Source organism: Ictidomys tridecemlineatus, chromosome 11 (assembly GCF_052094955.1).
Source record: "Ictidomys tridecemlineatus isolate mIctTri1 chromosome 11, mIctTri1.hap1, whole genome shotgun sequence".
NCBI lineage: Eukaryota > Metazoa > Chordata > Mammalia > Rodentia > Sciuridae > Ictidomys > Ictidomys tridecemlineatus.
The window spans coordinates 50223294-50250471 of record NC_135487.1 but is presented as its reverse complement, the minus strand read 5'-3'; the positions used below and the strand labels follow the sequence as shown (position 1 = coordinate 50250471).

The window sequence follows — 27178 nt, the reverse complement described above, 5'->3', positions numbered from 1 at the left end:
CAAAATAGAACTTGGCTGAAAATTACAGGTGGGATTTCTTTCTGTGGATTTTTACATAAACAAATACTAAACAACCAAAGTTGCTCCTCCCCTCCAATTTTTTTCTTTTTCTTTTTCTTTCTTTTTTTTAAGCTTTAAATGCTTTCCCTTTGTAATAAGAAAATTAGTTTGACAATACAGGTTCACAATAATAGTCATTGACCAATTAAACGTGTTCTTTTAAAGTATCTAACAACATTCTACAAGTCTCAGAAGCTTGAAAATTCTTTAGTGGCTCACTGACTTTTAGGTATTTAAGTAAAGACTTAAAATTTAAAAAAAAAATCTAATCTGGTCAGCTGTCAGATTAAATTATCAGCTTGAAATTCTCAACCATAAAATAACTAAGCATACTTTCTTTTCAAAAGAAGAATGTGGGAACTGAGAGGACAGCTCATTGGTACAGCACTTGCCTAGCATGCAGGAGGCCCCAGGTTCCATTCCCAGTACCACACACACGCACAAATAAGAATGTATACTATGAAGTCAGGTTCCCTTTTCCCAATCCAAGGAAATGGAAAAAGAGGTTCCCTCAGTTTAATATCATGAAAAGACTCAATAAAACAAAAGTCCTAAGATCACACCTTGAGTTCAAACCCACCACTTAACTACTGGACTGGTATAATCTCCAGAGAGGTACTTTCACTGGGTCTCAGCTTCCATACAATGGGTCAACTGTAAAATGAGGGTGGTCCCTCCCAGATTTCATGACACCTAGTAATCTGACAATTCAGGGAGAAAAGACTTGTCAAGAGCAGGGCTGCTGAGCTTAGACTGGCACAAAGCCTGGGGATGCATCTCAGCAGGTGGGCGGTCAGACAGCCTATCTTTGGGCCTCCTTCTTGAACTGGACTCAGGGACATAGAACCCAGAAAAGTGGGCTGGGGATGTGGCTCAAGCGGTAGCGCGCTCACCTGGCATGCGTGCGGCCCGGGTTCGATCCTCAGCACCACATACAAACTAAGATGTTGTGTCTGCCAAGAACTAAAAAATAAATATTAAAAAAAAAAAAAAAAAAGAACCCAGAAAAGTAACAGGTTCTAACAACTGATGATTACTAACATCTTAAATCATTTCTGCAGTGTTTCCTGGATTCTAAGCTTTTTCCAGATTCTTGTTTCCTTTCCCCAAGCATAACATTTCTAAATACAAAGAGCTGAAGCCCAAGAAGCATAGTTCTCAACTACCTGGTAAGCCTCTGTCAGCCATGTGAAACATGGTTCTCACCATATTGAATAGGTGAGAATCTACTTAACAAGGTGGCATACAAAGGGAGAGAAATGGTGTACTAGCCACATCCTGGAGGCCTCATCTAGTTTGCCCAAAGACCTACCACAGATGGTTAAATTGCACAGGGCAGTAGGTTTCTTTCTTGTTCAAGCCAGTGGGAATTGAGTGTTCTGAAACCTGCCATAAAGCAAGTCTTGACTGGTATGAAGATTCTAGGGATCCCACAGGTTGACCTCTCTCTACTTCTCCACCCTCTTCTCATGCCTCCTACCCTCAGTTCTCTGAATGCCAAACCTTAATGCCATCTTTCCATTCCTCAAAGGTGCTACACTTTCCCTCCACAAGGAGACTTCTGGGAACTCCATTCTGACCAACCCATTTCTATCCATTCCACTTTCCAGGAAAGCTTTCTCGAATTCCTCCTCGTCCCAGGTAAGTTAACATCCCTGACATACTTCTCCAAGCATCCGGAACCTCCTGTCTCATAATCATATTATGTCAGAAATTAACTGGTAGATATCACAGGTCTAACATAGTACCTGGCACAAAATAAACTTAGAGGAAATATTTGAAGTAATTATAATGACAAGGAGCTCATCTCTCAAGGCAATTCATTTTAGAGCTGTTCATCACAAAGTTCTCCTTTATATTATATAGAAATGTGTTTCCCCATGGCCTGTGTCTAAGCAACAGCTTTACTTTCCAGAACCCACTGAGTAATTCTAACCCAAACACTGAAAACTGGTGGCCTCTGCCCTCATCCAGCATGCAGACATGTTTGGTTTGGCCCCAATAGTATTGTTGAGTCCCCCCGTCCTAAATTTGAATTACTTGCCAATAGTTTAAGAATCAAGAGACTTCATATAAAAACCTCATATTCTGCTTCTCTTGAAAAACAAAGAGATGTAATAACACTGGCCCCAGACTGCCACCAGGCTGAGTAGTACCTGCCCTCTTGCTGCCCTGGCTTGTACCCTCTGGCTGATAATATTTAACACCTCTCTCTTCTGACCTATACCTGCTTCATTCATTTTGTCTAACTGACCTCTGTGTGCATTAGTTTTAGCAAACTTGGAAATACTCTTGTCTCCCATAGTTTGGCATTTCTTCGTATATTCTGTTTTGAACCAGTCAAGTTGGTTTAGCCTCCCTGATGAGGCAGGAGCTCCCAAGTGAGGCACAGGATACCCCCTGTGACTCCTGCAGTCTTCTGGCCTGATTCTGCAGTGAGGACCCCTCCCCCACCCCAACACTGCCTGTGAACATCTGCTGACAGCCTGGTTAGAAGACAAACATTGAACAGGTCAGCTCTTCCTCTTCAGTCCTCCCCTGTCTTCCACACATAGCTTATCTTGCCTTGTTCTTTCCTCACCCTGCCTCTTCTGGAAGGGGATGGAACAGGAGCAAGTGAGGATGTGGGTCATGATGCATCAACATATATCCAGACTGCCAGACAGCCATAAGGAAACAAGGAACTACACAACCTTACGGGGAAACAGGCATGAAAATGACAGTCAGAAGGTCCCAGCAGGGAGAAACCCAGAGGAGCTTCAAGAGAATCTTGGCATCCCATCTGGAAGACTGGGGAAGTTGCTGAGTAAAGGTACTAGCTCTTCAAAAGCTGGAGATTCCCATAGCTCAGTGGTAGGCCCTGGGTTCATTTCCCAGCACACTCCTACCCTCCACCCCTAAAAAGGTACTAGCTATTTATAAAGGCCTAGAGGATACAGTGGTTTTGTTCAGGCCTAGCACCATAACAAATTTTAAGGATAACCTGGCAGGAGGATCATGAGTTCAAAGCCAGCCTCAGCAAAAGCAAGGCACTCAGCAACTCAGTGAGACTCTGTCTCTAAATAAGATACAAAATAGGGCTGGAGATGTGGCTCAGTGGTTGAGTGTCCCTGAGTTCAATCCTCAGTACCACCCCCCTCAAAAAAATTTAAGGATACATATATATATATATATATATATATATATATATATATACATATATACATATATATATATATATATTATCAATTGAAAATTCTATACACTAGTGAACCAAACACCATTTATAAAATGAAACACGAAAAATATAGAAATAAGAATGCAATTTTAAAATGACACAAATGAGCTGGGCATGGTGGTACATATCTATAATCCCAGCTACACAGAAGGCTGAGGTAGGAGAATTGCAAATTTAAGGTCAATCTCAGCAGTTTACTGAGACTATCTCAAAATTAAAAAAATAAAAAAGTCTGGGGAGGCAGCTCAGTGACAAAGCACCCTGAGTTCAATCCTCAGTACAAAAAGAATTGAAATTTTGATATCTGAAACATGCTTCAAAACAATCTGGGGGAAGGGGAAAAGCAGGTGGAGGCAGAGGTAGAGAAAAAAATAAAACTAAGGTTGACCGCAAGCTAATAACTGTTTAAGATGGGTAAGAAACAGATGTACTGTCTTACATTATTTTCTTTACCTTTCCATATTTAAAAAAAAAAGTTTGTAAAAAGTTTAAAAGTTAACAAATAACTATAAATAGCAGGTCTAATATTTTCTTCAGAAACCTCAAAGGATGGTTTGGCACCAGATGTCTGAGGTTTTTGCACTTCTCTCTAGAAACACTGGGACAGGGGACTGACCACACTGAAATGTTAAGTTTTTAAAGATTAGATTTCTCTCAAACTCAAGAGATATGTTTGCTGAACTCCATGTTCTGTGCACTAACACTAAACAGACTTCTCCCATATTTATATTTCTATTTACTGACTGCTCTCATGTTAGACCCTATGATAGACATTGTTGTCTTTTAAGATATATTTCTCCTTTGCCAGGTACAGTGGGGCACACCTATTATCCCAGCTACTAAAGAGGTTCAGGCAGGAGGTTCACAAATTTAAGGCCAGACTAAGCAACTTAAAGAGACCCAATCACAAAAATAGAGAGCTCTTGGGTTTAACCCCCAGTTTTTCTTTTTTTAAATGCCCCTTGAACTACATGAAGACACTGAAGTTCAGAGGGATTCAAAAATATGCCAGAAGTCACACAATGAATAACCAGCTGAGTCAAAATTCGTGTCCCTATTTTCCTTCATATTTTGAATTTCAATAAGTTCTTATGCCAGGTTCAAGAAGATCCAAAATAAATCTCAGTCCACTTAATACCCAAATTCCAGAGTTTTGAAAGGTTCCTGCCTACTCATCCACTTAAGCTCAAGGAATCACCTCTTCGAGTAGCAACCAAAAATAACACCAGCATGTTACAAAGTGTGAAACCATCTCCTTCCCCAAGACTTTCCAAGACTGAAGTACTATTGGCAGGGAAAATGTAATAAGCACAAGGAACCGAGCCAGCTAATGCAGGCAATAGTGAAAAGGAAGTCAAAGACAGATTAAGCACAACAGGGACAGTCCATCGTAAGTCATTCAACATATTTTCTACAGGGGGCTCATTTTTGCCAAGTTCAACTCAGAGTTATCTATTAATGGTTGGTTTCAGTTTTCTCCTGCTCCAAATATTCAATTTCAGAAGAAAGCAATATGTCAGCTTTCCCAATAAGAGTGATACTGTACACAGGCAGAGAATCATAGAATTATTTACAGATATAGGTGATTCTTAATCCCCTGAAATATTCTATATTGCTTAGCCACATGCAATTCATTCAAAACCACACCATTCCTGATATGGTATACATGGGACCAGGGACAATGTGCACCTTACTTAAACATGACAACAATTCAGCTTCCAGTTGTACTGGAGTCACCAAGACATTTATGTCTAATAACCACAGAAATGCCAGGTAAATGCCCAGAGAAATATGGGAAGAATCAGAGCCACTCTCCTGTTGAGTTCAAGATATACCAACTACCTTGTCTAGTGCCACCAAACAGAATTAGAAATGTCTGATGACTGCTGATGTGGTTACCCTTCACATCTAAAGTTGCAGCCACTGCTTTCTGAACTACCCTTTGCATGTGGACATTTTACTGAAAAGGCCAAGGGCAAAGTCACTGACTTCCTTGACCTCCAGAAGGGCTTAAGCAAGGTTTCTCTGTGGTCATCCTGTTCCTTCTCTACCACTGCACTAACCTGCTTCTGTCTACTGCCTCTACGTCCTTTGCTATCCCCCTGTATCATAATGCCTTTTGTATCTATTTCTGATTATTAGTTGAAAGATGAAGGATATGTACCAGATCTTGGTTACCTTTTAACACTGGCACAGTCTAATTCAAGATCTCTCAGAGTAGAACTCCCCCAAAAGTTTATTGGACATATGCAAAAGCAAACATTGGGTTTCTGTATTGTTGTGTTGCTGTTTTACTGCATGCACTGGGGACTTGCTTTTTCACATTCAGTTGCAGTCACTATTTACAACATTGCTTCCTATTTTCAATAGACACGTCTGCCCAGCTGATCCCTTAGTTCCTGAAGTCACTCTGTGTCCTGGCTGCTGCTCTTTCTTCAACTTGAGATGAAGCTCCAGTTTGTGCTTCTCCTCCCCCTTCCCTTCCCAGGCCCCATACAGCAGCTGTCTGTCTGATCAACCTGCTGGTGTGTTTGCCAAATTCATACTGAGTGTGCCCAGCCCAGCAGAGTGCGTTAGAGCCCTCACCAAGGCGGGCACACTGGCCTTCTGCCAGGCTCTTGCTGTTAGGAAGCCTGTATTGTCATATAATGTTAAATGGGCCCTATAAGTGCCTGGTGAAATGACTCCCAAGGCATATATGCCTTCTAACAAGCAGGCATTGTTGCTTGACTGTTTTACCTGTGCAATCTTACCCCCTCTTCCAGAAGCCAAACTCCTAAACATCTGTGCTGTAACACTTCCTTGCAAACCCCCTGAACACCTAGCAGAGAGCTCAGTAAGCTTTCAATGATTATTTCTCCATTTAAGAGCAACCACATCCATCAACATTTCTCAGCCTCAGCTTAACATAACAGATGACTTCGCGTGCTCTACTTCCATTAAATCCACAAAGCAAATCTCTAGGAAGAGTTGCCATCCCCAATTTTACAAATGAAATCACCCTACTTGCAAATGGCAACAGTGGAACACAGGCCTCCAGATACTTAATGTAGGGTTTCTTTCTACTGAATGGAGATGCTGCTTGATAAAAACTTCTTGCACAAATGAATAGGCAGAAACAAGTCACCCTGGACACAGTTTGTGCTCCCCAGACTACAGTGTTGATGGCTTCACTCTTTGGGACCCCTGAGGAGATGATGATTAGGTTTTTGACTTTTACCCATGATGTATGGATGTCTGCTGCCTGGGGGTAGCATTCAGTGGCAGCTTTCCCAGGGCACTGGCAAAATTGTTTGATGCAAATTGTCTGAAGATTTTTTTTAAAAAATTTTGCCCATTATTAAAAATGAATAAAAAACAAAACAAAAGACATGAGTAGGTAGCCTTTATTAGAAAACTTTTCCAATAAAATTTTAAGATAGACCTCTTTTCAAACTGTCTTCTCTATCAGCAAGCATAAAAACCATATCATGGGAAAGTATGGTGCTAAAGACATCCTCATTTTTGCTTTTGTAGAATTACTACTTACAACCTCCTCTGAGCAGTATGTGCTACCATTTTAACTGCTACAGAACAAGAAGCCTGGCTTGAGTGCTACTTTGCAATTTCTCAAAATTAAAAATTGTCTTTGGAAGCTGGGTATCATGGCCTATGGCACTAATCCCAGCTTCTCAAGGAGGCTGAAGCAGGAAGATAACAAGTTTGAGGGGCCAACTTGGGCAACTCAGTGAGATCCTGTTTCAAAACTAAAAAAAAAAAAAAAAAAATACAAAAGGCTGGGTATGTTCACTTGTTGGTAGAGCCAAACCAAAATAAATAAATAAATACATGTCTTTGGAGAATTTCTGCAGCACAGCTATTTAAAAGTCTGAAATTTTGCTTTTTACAAATAAACTGGCCTCATAAATCTTCTCATAAAATGAGATGCTGGGCTAGGGCAGTAGCTCAGTAGGAGAGTACTTGCCTAGCACATGTGAGGCACTGGGTTAGACACTCAGCACCTCATAAAAATAAAATAAAATAAAGGTATTGTGTCCATCTACAACTAAAAACATATATTTAAATAAATAAATAGAATGATGTGCTGATCAGAAAGATCATACTGTGCTAAAATGTCAAGGTCAAATGAAGAACTGAAAAAGGCTCTCCACCCCTCCCCCCCACTGCAAAGCTCCTGTCCCACTCATCTTTGTGTGGAAGTCTGCCCCAGCTCAGATGGGGCTATCTTCCTTGTAACCATTGATTAGCTCTGTATCTGCAAAAGCCAACATTCCAAAAGGGAGGGCTACATAATCTACACTTTAGGCAACTAACCCCACATTAATTTCAAATCTGCTGAACAAGGCCCAAAGGTTTACAGAGAAGAATGTGAGGTTCACAGTCTTTATCCTGAAAGCTAGAAATCCAAATGGCATTATAGTTCATTTTACAAGTTCTCCCCCTCCCAATGCTGGCAGTCTAACTAAATTAAAAAGAGACTTCCCCAATTTTCCCAGAGAAATGCAAGTGGCAGATCAATGTACAGCTCAAGAAGAGGAATTTAAATACAGTACGTGCATCTTCTTTCAAAAAAGGAAAGAAGCCACTTCACATTTTGCCAGACAAAACCCTGTCCACAGGAGGTCGGTTTCCACAATGAGGTTGCAAAGGTGTTTGAGAGAGGCCAGTTGGGAGGAGATAAAGGGCCATTTGGGCACAAACCCCCCATGGTTCAGAGGGGTTTTTTTTCCCCCTAAAGTGTCTCCTTTTCAACAGGGAAGCCTTTTAAAACTACATTTGCTTTGGATCCCTACCTGAATGACAATGTGTTGGGATCCGATTTCACCTTTTGTCAAGGACGGGGTGAGAAACAGTAAAACGGCTGTCAGAATCTTAGCAAAAGCAACTCCTTAACCTACAGAAGGAAGGGAGGAAACCCTAAGATCCCTTGAACAGCCCCAGTGATGGGATGAAGGAGGCAAATGCCACCTAATTCTAAAAGAAAAGTTGAAAACAGCAGTATATTAAATTTCTTTTGTTAAAAGAGGTGCCTCTGTTCGAAAACACAATTCTGTTTGTGTTCTGAATTGAAACACCAGTGGAAAGAAAACCCTAGTTTTCCCTCTCTTCCCAAAAAAAGTCACTTCACTCCTAAGAACTTAGAAAATGCACATGGAAAAAAATTATAAATGAACCAGACCCAGAAAGATACGCATAGAAAGGGACAGTTTAATGGTGTCTCTTAAAAGTGTACCTATTATTATGTAAATGAAGAAAATCCGACTCTATTGCACTTCAGGGCCAGTTGTCTGCAAATAAATGTAAAATTACCTTTCAAGCAAACCATCCACTCCCCAACCTCCCCTCACTCTTAAAAAAAAAAAAAAATCCAGTCATCATTGCTACAGTAGGGAAGGTCTGTAGAACTTGTTTTAGGAAAACTGCATCCTTTTGATAGAAGCCTGGGATGGGGGTAGGGGTTAAATATATATATATGTGTGTGTGTGTGTGTGTGTAGATGTCAGAAACCTGAATCCCAAAGTAATTCCAAATACCTAGCCCCTGAGAGCTGGAATAGTCACAGCAGGATGGAAATTAGAAACCTATTCCAAGAACACATTCCTGGAAACTTCCTCTTTCGAAGACCCCATTCACCACCATTATTGTTAGAATGTAGTGTATAAGAGAACGGTGTTATTGTAGTAAGAATGTTACAGCAAAGGTTTCAGACTCGGAATGTCATCTCAACCTTTCCTAATGGAGTGGGCCTTCTCCGCCAAGAAGATTAAAATAACGGCGAGATAGACTCTCCAGGTGGTTACCGTAGAGCAATTTTTACTACTCTGGGTTATTTTAGTAACATCATCAGGATTCCTTATTAGCCGCGGGCAATTTTTTTTTTTTTTCTGTAAGTCCCTCTTCTGGGGAGGACTGCCACGGTAAACAATCTGGAGAAATGGGAATCCTATTCACTTTGCTCCCTTGTCCCTTTTTCCCCAAAGGCACACACAAAACAAAAATCAAAAAGCAGCAAAAGCGGAAAGCAACAAAAAGAGTCCCCCCCCAACACACACACACACACCAGGACCAGAGCCGGGAATCTAACAGGCCAGCCCCTCCCCCAAAGCATCCGGGAGGGGAAAGGGGGCGCGGAGGCTGCTCCGGGGCAGCCCTCCTATGTGAGTGAGGGTGGCCCAGAGCAACGGGGAATAAGCTGTGGTACCTTCCCTTCCGGCGCCCAGGGGTGCGCCTTGGTCTGGAGGACATTACAAGGCTGTGAAAGGGGTGGGGTCCTCGAAAATCGCCCAAGCCAGGAGGGGCCTGGTGCTCCGGGATGGGGACACAAAGAAACAGGGGAGTTTGCAGGGGTGGCAGGGTGAAAACACGCCTGCTGAGGAAACGTGCACAAATCAGGGGGAAAGGTGCGAGGAAACCGGAGAATTCAGGCCGACAAAAATGATCTGGTGCTCAGAAGAGGGGAGCGGTGCAGGGGAAAGTGGGTTCCATGGAGAGGGCAGGGGATTCTGCAGAGGAGAAAGAGGGGTAGATGAGTGCATGCAAGAGGAGCTGGTTGTAGTCTGGGATCTGTGCAGAGGACAGAGGAGTCCGGCAGGACAGGGAGCTCTGTGCATGCAAAAGGAGGGTCGGCCCTGGGCAAAGAGGAAAGGCAGAATACCTGGCAAGTTCCGGTGCACGAAGGGGCGGGGGTCACTTACCTGCATGGTGACGACCCCCAATTCTTCGGCCGCTAGCCTCCGCATCTGACTCGCCAGTACTTGAGCTTCGTCCAGGATGGAGAAGTCGGCGTTGGCCACAGCGCCCAGGAGCCAGCACGAAAGCAGGCAGAGCAACCAGAGCGGCGGCCGGGTCGCCCCGGCCCCGGCCCCGGCCCAACCAGGCGAGCCCGGACAGCGGAGGGCCAGGGCTGCAGTCCCCACCGTCTCCTCTTCCTCCGGCTCTAGGGCCATGCTGCCTCGGGCCACTCCCCGCCGACCGGCTCCAGGCGCGGGGAAGCGGGAAGGAAGCAGCGGGAGGTGCGCCCAGGGCCCGCCTGGCGCACCCCACAAAACTTTCTTCCTCTTCTGCACTCTGGTCTCTGCGCCGCGGTGGCGGCGGCTCCCAAACTTAGGGGGCGCCCGGCTACAGCGCGGGAGCGCGGGCGGCCACCATCGCTAGGCTGCGGCGGCGGGCGGGAGAGGAAGCGGCCGCCCGAGCGCACTGAGGGCGCCGGGCACCCGCAGGGCTTCGCGGAGCGGTGGGCGACTCGGAAAGGCGCCCAAGGCCGGATGCGCGGGCGGCGGTGGGGCGACAGGAGCAGCCGCGAGCCTCGCCGCTTTCGCTTCCCGAGTCCTGGCGCAGAGAGGCTGCAGCCGCGGCGGTAAGGGCGGGCGGTCGTACCCGGAGGAGGAGCGGCGACCGGCTGCGCGCTTGGGGCAGCCACAGAACGAGGAGGGAGAGGAGAGGCTTAAAAAACGCACACTGAAAGAAAGAGAAAGAGGTGGGGGAAAGGGAGGTGTCTGGTGCCACCACGCTGCGCTCTGGCTCCGTGCACTTCCCGGCTCCGCCGCTGCGGTGGCTGCGGTGATTTATGGAACGAGGGAGAGAGGCGGGGAAAGTCCCCCTGTCGCCCCTCCTCTCTTTTTCTGGATCCCGCCTCAGCACCGGCCCCTGAGACGCTGGGGGCCCCGAGGACAGCCTCTTCTCCGGTACCAACTTCCCGAGGGAAGGGGACCACTGGACCTTCTCGTGGCGGGACACAGAGACACCTCCTTGCCTGCGCTGTCACCACCTCCGCCCACGCGAGAGATTCGGAGTCACACCCGTTCTAGGTTCCACCCGTCAAAAGTCCCTTTAAGTTCTAGGACGTTGGCTTTCGGCCTGGCAGAGATTTGGGAAGGCGGCAGCTGCCATTGAACCTTCACTCCCTTTCTTCGAGGTTCTTAGTAACAATAGCTCGCCCTCGTGGAAGCAACAGACTTCTTTTTGTAACTAGCTACTGTGTGCCCCGCACTGTGCTCTGGAGTCTGTATACATTATCCTTTAATCCTCACGACCTCCCTAGAAGTACAGATCTTTATCCCAAAATTTTAGGTAACAAAGATTAAGGCTTAAGAAGGTGGAATAAACTGCTGAAGGTCATGCAGGGTACAAAAGGCAGATCCAGAATATAAGCACAAGTCTTACTCCAAGGCTCTTGCTCTTAAACCCGACTGTTCTTTCTGTCTCTCTTGGAAAAAATGAACCATCTGATTCCATCAAGAGCCAAAGCAAAACCAAAACTGAACCGGATCTCATCGTACACACACCTGTTCTCCCAAGCATGGGCAGGCAGGGTTATCTTTCCTGTTTGCTCCTGACTCCTGGTTCAGGCCCTCTGAGAAATCACCTGTTGAAAGCACCTGATACAAGTAAATGGCACTATGTGAGTGTTTGTGCAAAGCAGCTATTCTCCTCTCCATGGACTCTGAATTTAGAGTTAGTGAGTTCCTAGAAAACCAAGTCATGTCCAAAAAGATTGAAGAGCTTGCCTAGGGCTACCTACCAGAGATGGTCCCACGGACTAGAACCTGGGGTTTAATGCTCTCTTCACTTTACAGTGAAATCTTCTATCTTAATTTTTTGATCATATTATGGTAAAAACCACCTTCTCTTGTAAGCTTTTCCTGGTCCAGCTTACCTCTGATGTTTCTCTCTTCTGAATTCCTCAGTCAGTATTCTGAGTTATATTAGTATGTTTTCATTTTGTGACACTCTCAACCCTATATCCCCATGTAACAGGCATATCAGAATCTTACAGACCATCATTTAGTATCTGCAATGCTTGTTTTACTTAGTAGAACTGGAGTGAGCTTGTTAAGTGCAGGGCCAATCCCTTCACCTTCACCTGATCCAAAGTTGTCACAAATTTCTAAACTTTCCTGAAAGGCCTTCACAATGGCTTCTCTTCCATTGCTCCTCTTTGGAGTATTGGTATTTTTTGAGATTCTAATCCTTTATAATTTTTTCCCCACTCTATAGTTCGTTTTGAACCTTTACTATCCCCACCCCACAACTGTGGTACTACTAGGGATTGAACTCAGGGCTTTGCACATGCTAAGCAAGCACTCTAAAGTTCCACACCCATGCCTTTGATTGTTACATCTCAGTTTCTGCATTAACTATACCACCCAGAGTTTTTGTGAAAAGGTTCATAAAGCCCTTAGCATAACATGTAGGACCTACAATGGCACAAAAATCAGCTAAGAAAGCCAATGAGAGGGATGGGAGAGTGGAGTGCATAGGACCTGTGACCCATTACAGAGACTATCACCAAGACCAAACTAACTCTGTTTCAGAACATTCCCATTCCAAATCCAATCCACATGTTCAACTAATAGTAGAATTTTTCCCCATTTTGTCATGATGTACCAAAGGATCAATTGCTTGTTCTATATAAAGAGGACACTATTAACTGTGCAACTATTTGAGCAATGGAACAATGGAGGGGAAAAAAAATGGTAAAAGGGTCACAACAAGAAGACCATAGGCCAACATGAAACTTCTCTAATGGCCTTACCTCCTCCCCAGAGTGCTCCTGTAGCCCTTGCTCATGACTGAGCTAGATAACAGTTCACTATCTGCTTCCTCTCCAAGTTCTAGTATTGAACATGAAGCCCTGCATTGTCCATCTGCAAATGTTTTCCCATCTTGATGTTTCTCCAGGTGTGGTTTATCACCAACTGCATCACAATTAACTCTCAGTTACTGTGTCTACTTTGGTCACTGGAACAGTCTCTAGCACAGTTTTACACTTGGAATAAGAAACTCAAGAAATGATGAACAGAAAATTGGAAAAAATTTAAGAAAAGCTATGAATCACTAATACTGTGCAAAAAAAAAAAAAAAAAAAAAAACTGCACTGACAGTTTTGTTCCTTGAATGCAACAAAGAATGAACCAAGAGTCCTCTTTAAACTGGCTGCTCTTCTACATGTAGGAGGTGGAAAGCTATTCAGTGACAGGCTACTTTCTCATAATGATTGGCTGAAACATTCACCAAGAAAAATTCTGTGTCAAACTGTATTGAGGTACTCTTAATTAGATTTCCAAAAATATGGAATGGAGTCTCCAAGCCACCAGGTTTCTCCTTTGTATACTCTGGGGTGAAAAAAAAAAGGCCCAAGTTAGCAATAAATGCTCAGTCCCATATTGCTGTCAAACCTTCCATACAAAACAATAAGTGACTGCAAACTATACTAATAAGGAACCCAGGGAGCTCAGAAAAGTAGAACCAGTAACTCAGCAGAATTCAGCACAAGGTTGTTAACTTCTATGAGAATATGAATATTTACTTAATAATAAATCATATCAATTATGATTTATTATTAAATAAATGGAAATGCCTAATAATCTAAATTGAATCCTGTAACAGATCCTCTCTGTTTTCATATTTCTCCTGCAGATGTTGCAAATCATCATATTTCCCATTTCCTTTCCATTTGGGGACCAGTGAAGATAGAATAACAGTAGTAGATGTAAGTTTCTGAGACATTACCATGGGTTGGGTATTACTATATGGCAAGCAATGTTTCATTCCTGAGCCCTTAGTATATTTCTTATATCCTAGCATTTAAGTATCAAAACAGAAAAGACAAGATTTTTCTAAATCTATTCACAGGAAAGTACAGAACTTGACCATATGTACAGACTACTAAGCGGTAGAGCTGGGATGGAAACTTACGACTTCAAACTCAATTTTTTTTTGTTTAATATTTTTTTAGTTGGAACTTTTATATTATTTATTTATTTATTTATATGTGGTGCTGAGCATTGAACCCAGGGCCTCACACATGCCAGGCAAGTGCTCTACCGCTGAGCCACAACTCCAGCCCCCAAATTCAATTCTTTTGCCAATTTTATTGTGTACCTCTCTGGAAAAAAAAAAAAAAGGAAAGACAATCCAAAGTAATTGGCAACATAGATCCCGGCATAAGAAACACCTTTATATCCAAAGCATCACTATTTTTTCCTATATATTTCAACAAGCACTTTTTGAGCATTTGCTATGTACCAATGATTTTGCTGGATGTTAGGGGTATAAAGATGAAAACAATTGCTTGTCCTTAAAAACTTAACAGTCACTGGGGAAGACAGAATTTTTTTTCCCCCTGGTACTTGGAATTGAACTCAGGGGCACTTGACACAAGCTATATCCCCAACCCTTTTTTATTTTTCATTTTGGGACAGGGTCTCACTACGTTGCCCAGACTGGCCTCAAACTTGAGATCCTCCTGCCTCAAACCTCCCAAGTAGCTGGAATTACATGTGTGCACCTCAGTATCCAGAAAAGAGAATTTTGGGGGGGATGGGGGAGGTGGTCCAAGGGTACCAGGAATTGAACTCAGGGGCACTTGACACCTAAACCACATCTCCAGTCCTATTTTGTATTTTATTTAGAGACAGAGTCTCACTGAGTTGCTAGTGTCTCGCTTTTGCTGAGGCTGGCTTTGAATTCATGATCCTCTTGCCTCAGCCTCCCAAGCCACTGGGATTAAAAGAGAATTTTAAGAAATGATATTATCTACAGCAAGTATCTCAGGGCCTTTTTACTACTTGTTGTTCCCTGTGTCTTGAACATTCTTCCTCCAAATATCTGAACTTCATTGTCAAGAACCATGAAGGACTTGAGACTTTTTACTCTATTTGCAAGTCAACAATTCAGTCCATGACAGCCTCTTGGATGCTGACAGAAGACATGAGATTCCCACATTAAAGACAAAGGACCTTAGTGCTCACAGCAACAGCACTATCCAGAGCATCAGCATCCATGCCTAGGCTCCAAGGTCTGACTCCCACAGGAAATGTGAAGAGAGCCAGGTGATACCTGTATGCATCAGGCAGCACTGAAGGAGTGGAACCCCAAGCTTAGATAACCTGAATCTTCTATAATGAAATGCATACAAAAGTGCCCACTGCCCTAGAAGGAGATATCTTTAATGTACTAGACAGAAAGCAAATTTCCCCTTTGCTTCAAAGAGAGACACTATCTCTATCTGGCAAGACTGTTCACTAAGCAAACATTTTTGAAAATATAGTTCAGAACAAAAGAGCAGTTATTACCTTGTTCACTAGGCATGAAGAAAGCCCCCCCCCCCCAAAAAAAAACATGGAAAATTGTTTCCTCACATCACCTAGTCTGTGCTCAAATGTGAGGGGAAATCTTCCCTGGCCACTCCAGTTAGGATTGTAACCCCTGTTATCCAGGAACTCCCTCCACCCCTCCTCTCATTGTTCTTATGTGGTTTCATTTTAAATTAATAGAGATTTGCTTACTTATTCTATTTACTTTAAGCTCCATGAAGGCAATGATTTTTGTGTGCTTTAGCAACATGTCCTTAGTGTATAAAATAGTGCCCGACACATAGTAAATGCTCAAGAAATACTTGCTGAATTAATAAAATAATATGGGAAGATTGAGAGAGGCAGTTAGGTACCTGTTATTCTGGGAAGGTAGGAGGAAGGCACTTAATGTAACTGAGTAGGAAGGTCACAGAAGGATCCCTAGAGGACATGACAGCTGAGGAGTGTCAACAAGAGTAAATAGGTATGAGTCAGGAGGAAAGAAAAAAAAAAAAAAAACCCTGGAGAAGAGAAAAGCATTCCAAAAATATACAAAGATCAATACAAGCAAAGAAGATAATGAGAAACTTGGGGTTTCTACAGCATCAGTGGGAAGAGGCAGCAAATGAGGCTGTTGGTAAAGACAAAGGCTTGATTTTTGGCTAAAGGACTTGAACTTTCTCCTGTCAGCGATGGGGTGGCATAAGGGGTTTTGAAGTGGGAGAGTGACTTAGAAAGATTACATTTTAATTTGTGGATGATGGGTTTAAGACAGGGATCCTGATCCACAGATTCAGTGGCTAAACTTAACAACGAAAATGTACCTAAATATTTCTGAAGAGGCCATTGAAATTTCTAAAGGAAATGTCTCATATAAGTTTTCATTTAAGACAAAAAAATAAAAACACACCAAGAGCTTCAGCCAGATTCCTCAGGGCTTTATAATAAACACAATAGTCATAACTTAAACATAACTTGGGTAACCTTTGAAAGCAAGAAGCAAGACCAGGTGTGGTGGTGTACACCTGTAATCCCAGTTGTTCCAGAGACTGAGGCAGAAGGTTGGCAAGTTCAAAGCCAGTCTCAGCAACTTCGCTAGGCTCTGAGAACTTAGCGAGGCCCTGAGCAATTTAGTAAGACTCTGTCTAAAATAAAAAATAAAAAGATCAGGAGATGTGTCTCAGTGGTTAAGCACCCCTGAGTTCAATCCCCAGTACTAAAAACAAACAAAACACACACACACACACACACACACACACACACACACAGAGTAAGAATTAACTATCAGTTACTCATTTCTTTATGTTGAAGTCAAGTGATAATTTCCTTTCATGAGCAGCATAGTTCTTTTCATCTTACCAAAGTTTAAAATTTTTTAAAAAAGAAGTTTCAGTGTAGTAGAAAAATCAGTAAATCAAAGCAAAGCAACTGTGGTGTGATCATCTGCTGTATGCAAGACACTGTGCTACTTTCTCTGGGTATTTTTTTCCACTGGGTAGGGAGGCAAGACTCAGAAATACACAAAGTGAAACAGCAATGAAAAATTCAAACCCCATATTGGGGCTGCAGTAGGAGAAAAGGAACAAAGCAAACGAATCACACAGGCACTAGTTGAATAGTGAAATTATAGCTATATATGGAAATAGTACTAAAGGCTCAGTTTTTGAGTTGTTACTAGGTTCTACGCATGATACTGTGTTTTAAATGGAGTGATCACATTTAATCCCTACAACTCTGTGAGTCATAGTAACAATAGCTGACATGTATTGAGCTCTAAATTCTAGCACTATCCCAAGCATTTTAAATGCTTTGTTTTGTTTTATCCTTCCAACTAATCTGTTTTGTACCAATTAGAAAACCGAAGCTGTCTAAGACAAGACTAAATTTTGCCCAAAGTTTCAGAAGTAACATGTAATGGTGTCATTATTTAAATCCAGGTCATCTCTCTAAATTATGATGCTGTATGGCAATAGGTTGGTATTATGATCAAATCCACTTCATGAAGGAAACGAATATTCAGAAAAGTGAGCTTATGAGCACACATCTGAAAGCCAACCTAGAGGAACTTAACCACAAAATAGCCTGAAGGATCAGAAACATTGATGCTATAAACGTTATATTTTATCAATGTCATCTGGCCAACTTGAACTTGAGTTATTATATGAGTAACTTTATGGTAAATGGAGCAAACCAGATTCAGATTTTAAACTAAATTCAGATTTTAAAATTCTTTATCACTCACTGACTCACACCAGGGACTTTGCTGCATACTAGGGAGCAAGGCATACCCTTAGCAGCTTACAGCTTCATGGTAAAGACAGATGCTGAATCAGCAGCTGCAAAAACAGGTAACGCCCAGTGAGGAAATTCACGAAAGGCAGACACTATGGTGCACACTTTCAGATCAGTGCTCATTTGTTCCACAGTATTGAGGAATTCTAGAATTCCTGCTGCAGTATGTACTGTGACTTCACCTACATCCTCAGGGCTCAAGAAACCTTAGTGCCCGAGTAAGCCCTGGCCAGCACTATATTAACACCCTTGGGAAGCTTCCCAACAAGTCCAGAGGAACTTGCATGTCACTTGCCGTTCATCACTCCTGTTTTCCCTGGTCCACTTAAGTGCACTCTTGACTCCAGATTCTCACCTTCAGTATTCCTGGGTTTGATAAGCCATGTTGGACTCACTCCTTCGGTATTCCCCTCACACACATTTGGATTTTTCACCCTCTGGCACTAGTCATCCTTCCCCTCAACTTAGCATGGACTGGGCAGATCTGCTTCCTCCCTGGCCACTCTCATATGAGAGCGGATTCAAAGTTCAACCTGAGGGTGTGAAGGTTGAAATTAAAGTCATTTATTAGTTCTCTTTTTTGAACCTGATTAAATAATTTTATTCTCCATTATGTATTTATCAGTGAACCCACATTATCTTCAGGATGAAATGAAAAATTTTAATAACACAAGGACTTGCACAATCTGGATCTAACATCTCTCCCTGTTTCCCTAACCAACCTCTTGCCCGCATGCACCTATATTCTGTACCTCAGTTGAAACAAGCTACTCAAATCTCTGACTATAATGTCTTGCTTCTACACTTCCCTGTCTGTCCACAGTTGTTTCATCTGCTTGGAATCTCTTTTTCCTACCTACCTAAGGATCTCTTATTTTTGGAGATTTAGCTGGTGCTTAAGTTAGCTTTTTCATCACCATCACCAAAACACCCAACAAGAACAACTTAAAGAAGAAAAAGTTGGGCTGGGGATGTGGCTCAAGCGGTAGCGTGCTAGCCTGGCATGCGTGCGCCCCGGGGTTGGATCCTCAGCACCACATACAAAGATGTTGTGTCCACTGAAAACTAAAAAATAAATATTAAAAAACTCTCTCTTTTTTAAAAAAAAAAAAGAAGAGGAAAAAGTTTATTTGGGGCTCATGATTTCAGAGATATCAGTCTGCAGATGAACAATTCTATTGTCCTGGGCCCACGATGAGACGGCACAGCATGGAGCAAGGGCCCAGTGGGGAACTGCTCATCTCATAGTGGGGCCAGGAATCAGAGAGAGGCAGAAGGGGGAAGGAGCCACAGGACTCTTGATTCTTCCAGTGCATATGCCCAATGACCCCACTTCCTCCAGCCACACCTCAGTTCCTACCCAGTCAGTCCATTCAAACTAAGACAGACTGCTTAAGTTACAGCTTTCATAATTCAATCATTTTACCTCTGAATATTTCTGCATTAATAGGAACTTTTGGGGGGACCTCATATTCAAACCAGAACATCCCATTCCTGGCCCCCAAAAGTTCATGTCCATCTCATAATGCATAATGTATTTAGTTCAACTCCAAGAGTTCCATAGTCTCAACAGTTTCAGCATTGTCCAAAATTCCAAGTTGAAAGTCTTCTCTGAGACTGAAGGCAAACTCTTGGCTGTGAGTCCCTGTAAGATTCAAATGCAAGTTACATATATCCAATATACAGAAGCACAGGGCAAATATTCCAGTTCCAAAATGGAGTAGTAGGGGCATAGAAAGTAGGGATGGGGCCATAGGCTATAAGGACTCTGACCCGGCTACATTTTTCCTGACCTCCCAGCCCTTCCTTTGAAATCTTGGTGGAAACCTTCATGACACTCTAACTCAGCATCCTGTATTCCTGCAGAACCAGCATCACCTGGATGATGCAAGTTTGCTACCAGTTTGTGCATTATCTGGGCCTCCTGATATCATAGTTGCAGCAGCCTCTGAGTGCCTGTGGACCTCAGCAAGATGAAAAACTTTCTAGGACCTCTGTGTGAGCAGGGCACCACATGATCTCTTCTTAAGAGAATTTTCTCTTCTAGACCTTTAAGCCTACAATGGGTGTGTTCTTACAAACTCCTGAGGTTTTCTCAAAGCATCTTTCCTATTTTCTCCTGTGCACAGTACTTAGCATCTCTAAAGGGAATATAATCACTTCAACAAGCACAACTTTCTAGGCCCCGGTTTTGCAAATATTTTTCTGGCAAAACTGTAAGTTTTAATATCCATTAGCTCTGTTTTCTGCTCCTGACTCTTTATAGTAAGCCTGGCCAAAAGTTCTCGGCAATATCCATTCACTAACTGAATACCATGCTGCCTTGAAATTTCCTTCACCAGATTAATTAGTCCATCACTTTTCAGCCTCACACAAAATCTCCAGACATAGGGAAAAAATAAACAAGTTCATCGCTACGAGTGGCCTCTAGTCCAACTTCCAATAGTGGAGGACTATTCCTTCAGTCCCTCTGAAACATTATGAGCAGAGCCTCCATTCCTATTGGCATTCTGTTCTTCTGAACTCCCACCAGAATCACTCACTAGGTTTTACCTACAACATTCTAAAAAATTTCCAGCCTGCCTTTCCAAACTTTTCAAAAATTCCTTTCACAAACCATTTCCAAGGGCTTCTGAGACTTGTAGTTAGGTAAGTCACACCAATGACCCTACTCTTAATACCAATTTCTATTTTAACTAGCTTTATGGTTGCTGTGACCAGAAGAACCAGCAAGAACAACTTAGAGGAGGAAAAGTTTATTTGGGGCTCATAGTTTCACAGGTGTCAGTCCATGGATGGGTGGCTCCAAACCCAAGGTGAGGTGGAAAGACCTAGTGGAGGAAAATGGGTCAGTTTATAGTGGGGTCAAGAAGCACAGAGTGAGAGGGGGAAGGGGCCACAGTAAGATGCACCCTTCCAGGGCATATCTCCAGTGACTGACCTTCTCCAATCATGTCCTACCTGCCTAAAGTTACTGCCCAGTCAGTCAATTCAAACTAGGATGGACTGATGAGGTTACAGCTCTCACAATCCTATAATTTTATCTGAATATTTCTGCAATAGCAAGAGATTTTGCAGGTCACCTCAAATCCAAATCATAACAGCTGGACATCCCCCCACCCCGGGAAAATCAAGCAAAGGTAGAAGCCACTTCTTGATGCTCCCTTAGCCTGCACCAGGAATCACCTTTTCATTCTGCATGACACATGTTAGCCCTTGCATGCTTTCTTAGAGGATAGTCACTTCCCTTAGGGGAAAAGCAACTTCTCTGAAGCTTTTTTAATATTTCATCTCTCAGCAGCAAATGATGCATAGTGGGAACTTAATCAACATTTATAGAATTAAAGAATGTATGGATAAATACATTAGTGAATAAATGAATGAATGACTACATCATGGGGATTATTAAATGTTTACAGAAATACCATAGTGCATACTCACAGGGTTCAGGCAGATAATTGGCCATGTGGGACACATGTCGTACCTAACATGACCTCTTCTTTAGACACATGATATTCCTTGAAGATGCAGAAGAAAACTATATAAACCATATGTTTTCTTCTTTGATGGGCAAAAATTTATTCCTTTTTAAAAATTTCCATATAAGGAGGCTTTTTAACTTTCTCCCAAAGTTCTAGCCAGTAAAGATTAATATTAAAATGTCAAATTCATCTTCACCCTATTGTGTTTTCTGCTGAGTTTCTCTCCCCATCACCAGGAGAGCAAAAACCATATTATTCACATGTTCTGCTTATCACTTAGCACATGGCGGGTGTTTAATTAGTGTTAAAAGACTAATCATAATATGTAGACGGTAAGAGAAAAAGTTGTGCAATTTTAATGAAGAGTTCAATAACAATTTTCTTTTGGAATACACAATCAAGATAAATGTGATTTCTTATTTATATAACATTGTCTTTCCACACCACATCAGCAACAGGAGAAAAGTTAAGTTTATGTCACAATCAAAAATCTATTTAGCGCCCGTAATCCCAACTATTCTGGAGGCTGAGGCAGGAGGATTGCCAAATCAGCCTCTGCAAGTTAGTGAGATTTTATCACAAAATAAAAAATAAAAAGGGCTGGGAATGAAGGTTGGTTGGAGAGTATCTCTGGGTTCAATCCCAAATACCCACCTGCTCCACTACCGTCACCACCACACACAAAAGGAATTCTGTTCATAGGCTTCCTTATTTTGATCATTCATTCATTCACTCATCCAATGGTGAATGAAAGAATGTAGGGTTCCCCATATGTCAGGCCTGTCAGGGGTTATTATCCCAACTCTGTTTCAACCCTTTCAGTGCCCCTTTACTTTCTTCCTGAGAAGTTCCTGGTAGTTTTGCTGTTCTCTACTGTCCTAATCCTGTCTACTTCTATAAAGCAGAGGTGGCTTACTATAAATCTGACAACTACTTCTGGATCAGTTAGACATTGGCTGGGAACAGTGCATCTCTGCCCTGATGCCCTCCCTCACATGCTGCCTCAGGGCTCTGGGGCTGATGTCCACAGCTGGCACCATGGACCTCCTCCTAAGAGCCATGTGCAGTGTCTGCTGAACACAGGGATTCCCGTCCTTATTTGGTGCTGACAAAAAGTTGATGAGGATAAAATTATTATCCTCATTTTGTAGAGGAGAAAACGAAAAGGCAAAGTAAGATTCACCCACAGCCCTTGTGGGTTCAGGCACCAACTTATCATCACTGTGTTAAACTCCCTGAGGGGGTTGGTTTTTAGTCAGCAAGAACTGTCAATAGTGACAATAACAACAGACAATAATGGCTGTGAATGTGGTAGATTCCGAGGTATTGGGGGATATGAAGGCCCTCTCTCTTAGGTCCCAAGGAGTATACCTAGGACCTTGCATGTGCTAAGCAAGTGCTTGACTGCTGAACTACATACCCAGATACTCCCAGTCTCCCCAGCTTTTTTTGTAAAATGGTTTCCTATAACAGAGCACATGTCCCAGCCCTTCCTACAGTTTTGTATACCCAATGGGATGAAACAGAAGCGGAGCAGTTTCTAGAAACGTTCTTTATACCAGTGGCTTTGAATTTTTAAAGAATATTTACTTATTTATTTTTAATTTAATTTAATTTTTTATTTGTTCTTTTTAGATATACATGACAGTAGAGTGCATTTTGACATATTACACATACATGGAGTATAACTTCCCATTCTTGTGGTTGTACATGATGTGGAGTTCCACTGGTTGTGTATTCATATATGGACATAGGAAAGTTAACGTTCAATTCATTCTACTGTCTTTCCTATTTCCATCTCCTTCCCTTCCCTTTATTCCCCTTTGTCTGATCCAATGAACTTCTATTCTTCCTTCCCCATTCCCTTGTTGAGTGTTAGCATCCACATATTAGATAGAACATTCTACCTTTGGTTTTAGGGATTGACTTATTTCACTTAGCATAATATTCTCCAGTTCCATCCATTTACCAGCAAATGCCATAATTTCATTCTTCTTTACGGCTGAGGAATATTCCATTGTGTATATGTACTACATTTTCTTTATCCATCTATCTGTTTAAGGGCACCTAGGTTGATTCCATAGCTTAGCTATTAGGAATTGAACTGCTCTAAACATTGATGTGGCTGTGTCACTGTAGTATGCTGATTTTACGTCCTTTGGATATACACAGAGGAGTGGCTAGCTGGGTCAAATGGTGGTTCCATTCTAACTTTACTGAGAAATCTCCATATTGCTTTCCAGAGTGGTTTCACCAATTTGCAGACCCAATAGCAATGTATGAGTGTACCTTTTTCTCCACATCCTTTCCATCATTTATTGATACCTGTATTCTTGATAATTGCTATTCTGACTTGAGTGAGATGGAATCTCAGTGTAATTTTAATTTGCATTTCTCTAATTGCTGGAGATGCTGAACATTTTTTGACCATTTGTATTTCTTCTTCTATGAAGTGTCTGTTCAGTTCCTTAGCCCATTTATTAATTGGGTTATTTGGTCTTTTGTTGTTAAGTTTTTTGAGGTCTTTATATATCCTGGAGATTAAATACTCTATTTTAGGTACAGGTAGCAAAGATTTTTCTCCATTCTGTAGGCTCTCTGTTCACATTCTTTTTTTTTTTTTTTTTTGTACTGTGGATTGAACTAGGGCACTTAACACTGACCTACATACTCAGCCCTTTTTTGTATATTATTTTGAGAATGGGTCTCACTGAGTTGCTTAGGATCTTGCTAAATTGCTGAGGCTGGCTTTGAACTCACAATTCTCCTAGCCTCCCAAGCCACTGGATTACAGGCAGGCATCACCATGCTCAGCTCTGTTTACATTTTTATTATTATTATTATTATTATTATTATTATTTATTTATTTAGATGTTGATGGGCCTTTGTTTTATTCATTTATTTACATGCAGTGCTGAGAATCGAACCCAGTGCCTCACACATGCTAGGTAAGAGCTCTACCACTAAGCCACAACTCCAATTCCCTCTGTTCCCATTCTTGATTGTTCCTTTGCTGTGAAGAAGCTTTTTAACTTGATTCCATCCCATTTATTGATTCTTGATTTTACTTCTTGTGCTTTAGGTGTCTTGTAGAGGAATTCAGTTCCTAAGCTGACGTGATGGAAATTTGGGCCTACTTTTTCTTCTAATAGGTGCAGGGTCTCTGGTCTAATGCCTAGGTCTTTGATCCACTTTGAATTGAGTTTTGTGCAGGCTGAGAGATTGGGGTTCAATTTCACTCTGCTACATATGGATTTCCAGTTTTGCCAGCACCACCTGCTAAATAGACTATCTTTTCTCCAGTGTACGTTTATGGTGCCTTTGTCTACTATGAGATAACTGTATTTATGTGTCTCTTTGTCTTCTATTCTGTTCCATTGGTGGCTTTGATTTTTTTATGGCATTCTTGTCATAAGAGATACAGAGTATATTATGTCTTTATCACATACACACTCACATTTAAATTTCTGAAACAAAAGTTTTAAGCAGAAATATATCTTCTGTGTGGTACACTCTGATGTTGTCTCTTTCATGTTTTTAAAGTTAACCATTATATTGATGTAATGATTCCCCTTCTGAGTCATAATCTACATTTCAAAATTCTCTGCTTGACCAGGCAATATCTAGGTGCTCTTCTCTTTTTCTTTGTCCATGCCACCATCCTATCTCCTGAAACACAGTTGTGCCCTTTGGGCCTTTGAGCTCCAGGGCACATGAAGAAGTATCAAGATGGATGACACCTGTGTCTCTGACAAGATCAAATGCCATAACAGCCCTAAATCCCCTGCCTGAGCTTTTACATGAGAAACACAAATGTCTAGCTTATTGAGATTTCTCATTTTGATTTTTCTGTATCTCATGTCCAAAACCAATTCCAACTGATTGTGCTAATGAATTGTGCGTCTGGTTTGAATTCCATTTATCTAAATTCCTATACACTGCTTTGCTTTGCTTTTTTTTTTTTTTTTTTTTCTTTGGTACTAGGGATTGAACCTTGGGTATTTTACCACGGAGTCAAATCTCCAGCTCTTTATTTATTTTTTTATTTGGAGATGGAGTCTCACTAAGTTGCTGAGGGCTTTGCCAAGTTGCTGAGGCTGGCTTTGAACTCACAATCTTCCTGCCACAGCCTCCAAAGCTGCTGGGATCATAGACATGTGCCACCACACTCAGCACCATTGCTTTGCTTTCTATCAGGAGAGGCAGGACAGAGGGCGAAGGAGCCAAAGTATTTCTCACTCTCCTGTCACTATAGTTGGCATCTTCCTGACAACAGGTGCGTCTCCTCCACAGTTCCAGTTCTTGCTAGACATGGTTTTCTTTCCCTGGGTGACCTCAGCTCTCAGGCTCCATAGCACTATCCTCTCCCTTTCCGGATGGGGGTTGCTTCCTGCTGCGGTGGATCTCTGAATTTTCTCACCATACTTTTTTGGCTTTCAGTTCCTCCAGACTCCATTTAACTAATTCCCTGCATTCAATTTCCTCTATGCTGAATACTTGGAAGCAGTTGAAATTTCCCTGACCAGGCTCTGATTCAAATTAACATACACAGAACATTATATAAAATTTCTCATTTCCTCCTCACCCTGTTGGGCAGTTACTACTCTCCTTCCTCCTCTGCTTACAAAAGAAGAAACTGAGGACCCCAGAAGTTATATAACCTGCCAAGGTCAGGTGGTAAGTGAACAGTATTCCACTCCAAGCTACTGCCTTTATGTCCAACTTTCAAAAAGCTTGAACATCTTCTGGATTTTTTTTTCTTTAAAAAAGTAATCACTTTACCATGTTGATTTCCAAAGGTCTAGTCACAAAAGCTATTATATGACCTTACTCTTTGCTACCCAAGTAGGTAGCCTCCATCTTCCAAATGCCTCCCCATAGCAGGCTGATGTCCTTTAACTTCTGCCTTAGAGAAAGTTTCCAGCCTTCCTCAAGGTATCTTCCCACCCTGGGATAGGGGAGCCCTTTACCTCCCTTCACATCAAAGTCTTAATTATTATTCAAGGACTACATTCTCTCATACATAAAATGTTTATTGAGTGCTTAGTATGTGCCCAAGGGCTAGGGTCTGGAGCAAAGCACACATGAATGAGAACCTGTTCTTGTACTCAAAAGAGCTCATTGTCTAGGAGGGGAGACAGGTATATAAAATAATGAAAGCACACTTACAAGAAATACTGTTGTGAAATTCAGCGCATTAGCAGCATGATGAAGGGGTAGATCTTGAACTGGTTCTTGAAGTTGGAGTTTGAGAAATGAGAGATATTGGAAGAACATTTCAGGATAAAGGAAGCAAAAGTTCAAAGACACAAAACATTATACTTGCATCAAATGGGGCTTGATCCTCATTATGAAACTCAGGACTTTTACATTTACCCAAAGAAATGTATGTTTTTCATCCCTACACACAGGTAACCACATAGCCATGTTTTAGAGAGACACAATGCATGCATGTATTTGCATATAAATACAGACATAATACATATGTGCGCTATGTGTGTAAATATAGGCATACATATTGTCTTCATTTTTCTTTTCCTTTTAGCCATTATAACATATTAGCCCAACTCAGTGAATAAAGAATAAATACAAACAGAAGATTAATTTTTTATCAAATTAAGGAAATCTAATTGCCTCAGTTATATCTGAAACTGCAATCACCACACTAACAAATTCCTAAGCAAAAATGATTGAAATATAAGCCATAGGCACATAGCTCTCTACAAGGACATTCCTTCATAGGAAAAAGTCTAAATGGACCTTGAAAGCTCAAGTTCCTTTCTGGAAAAGTATTAAATAGAATGTGTCCCATGTTTGTTAACATTTAAGCTGAAAGTACGATGTGAGTAATAACTGATATTTTCCACTGGGCCAAGTCAATTTGCATCTATCAGTTTACAAAATGTCTGTCTGCCTCCAAATTCTTTCAGCTCAAGGCAGGACCACTCAGTAAGAAAAAAAGAATCAAGTTAATTTAAAGCTGCCCAAAGTTCTCCAAGGAGACCCTGGGTAACCTTCTGAATTGCCACCTAATGGAGGCCTGCTGCTCC

The 27178-nt window shown here is 41.9% G+C and overlaps 1 protein-coding gene across 1 annotated transcript in view; it reads right to left on the bottom strand.

The window, feature by feature from the left end:
• Cachd1 (cache domain containing 1) overlaps positions 1-10845 on the bottom strand; it is a 204412-nt gene extending 193567 nt beyond the window's left edge. Inside the window, exon 1 of the mRNA XM_005337719.4 lies at positions 9973-10845. Coding sequence (XP_005337776.2) covers positions 9973-10224 — 252 coding nt within the window. The 5' untranslated portion in view covers positions 10225-10845. The remainder of the gene's footprint in view (positions 1-9972) is intronic.
• Between the last annotated feature and the right edge of the window lie 16333 nt (positions 10846-27178).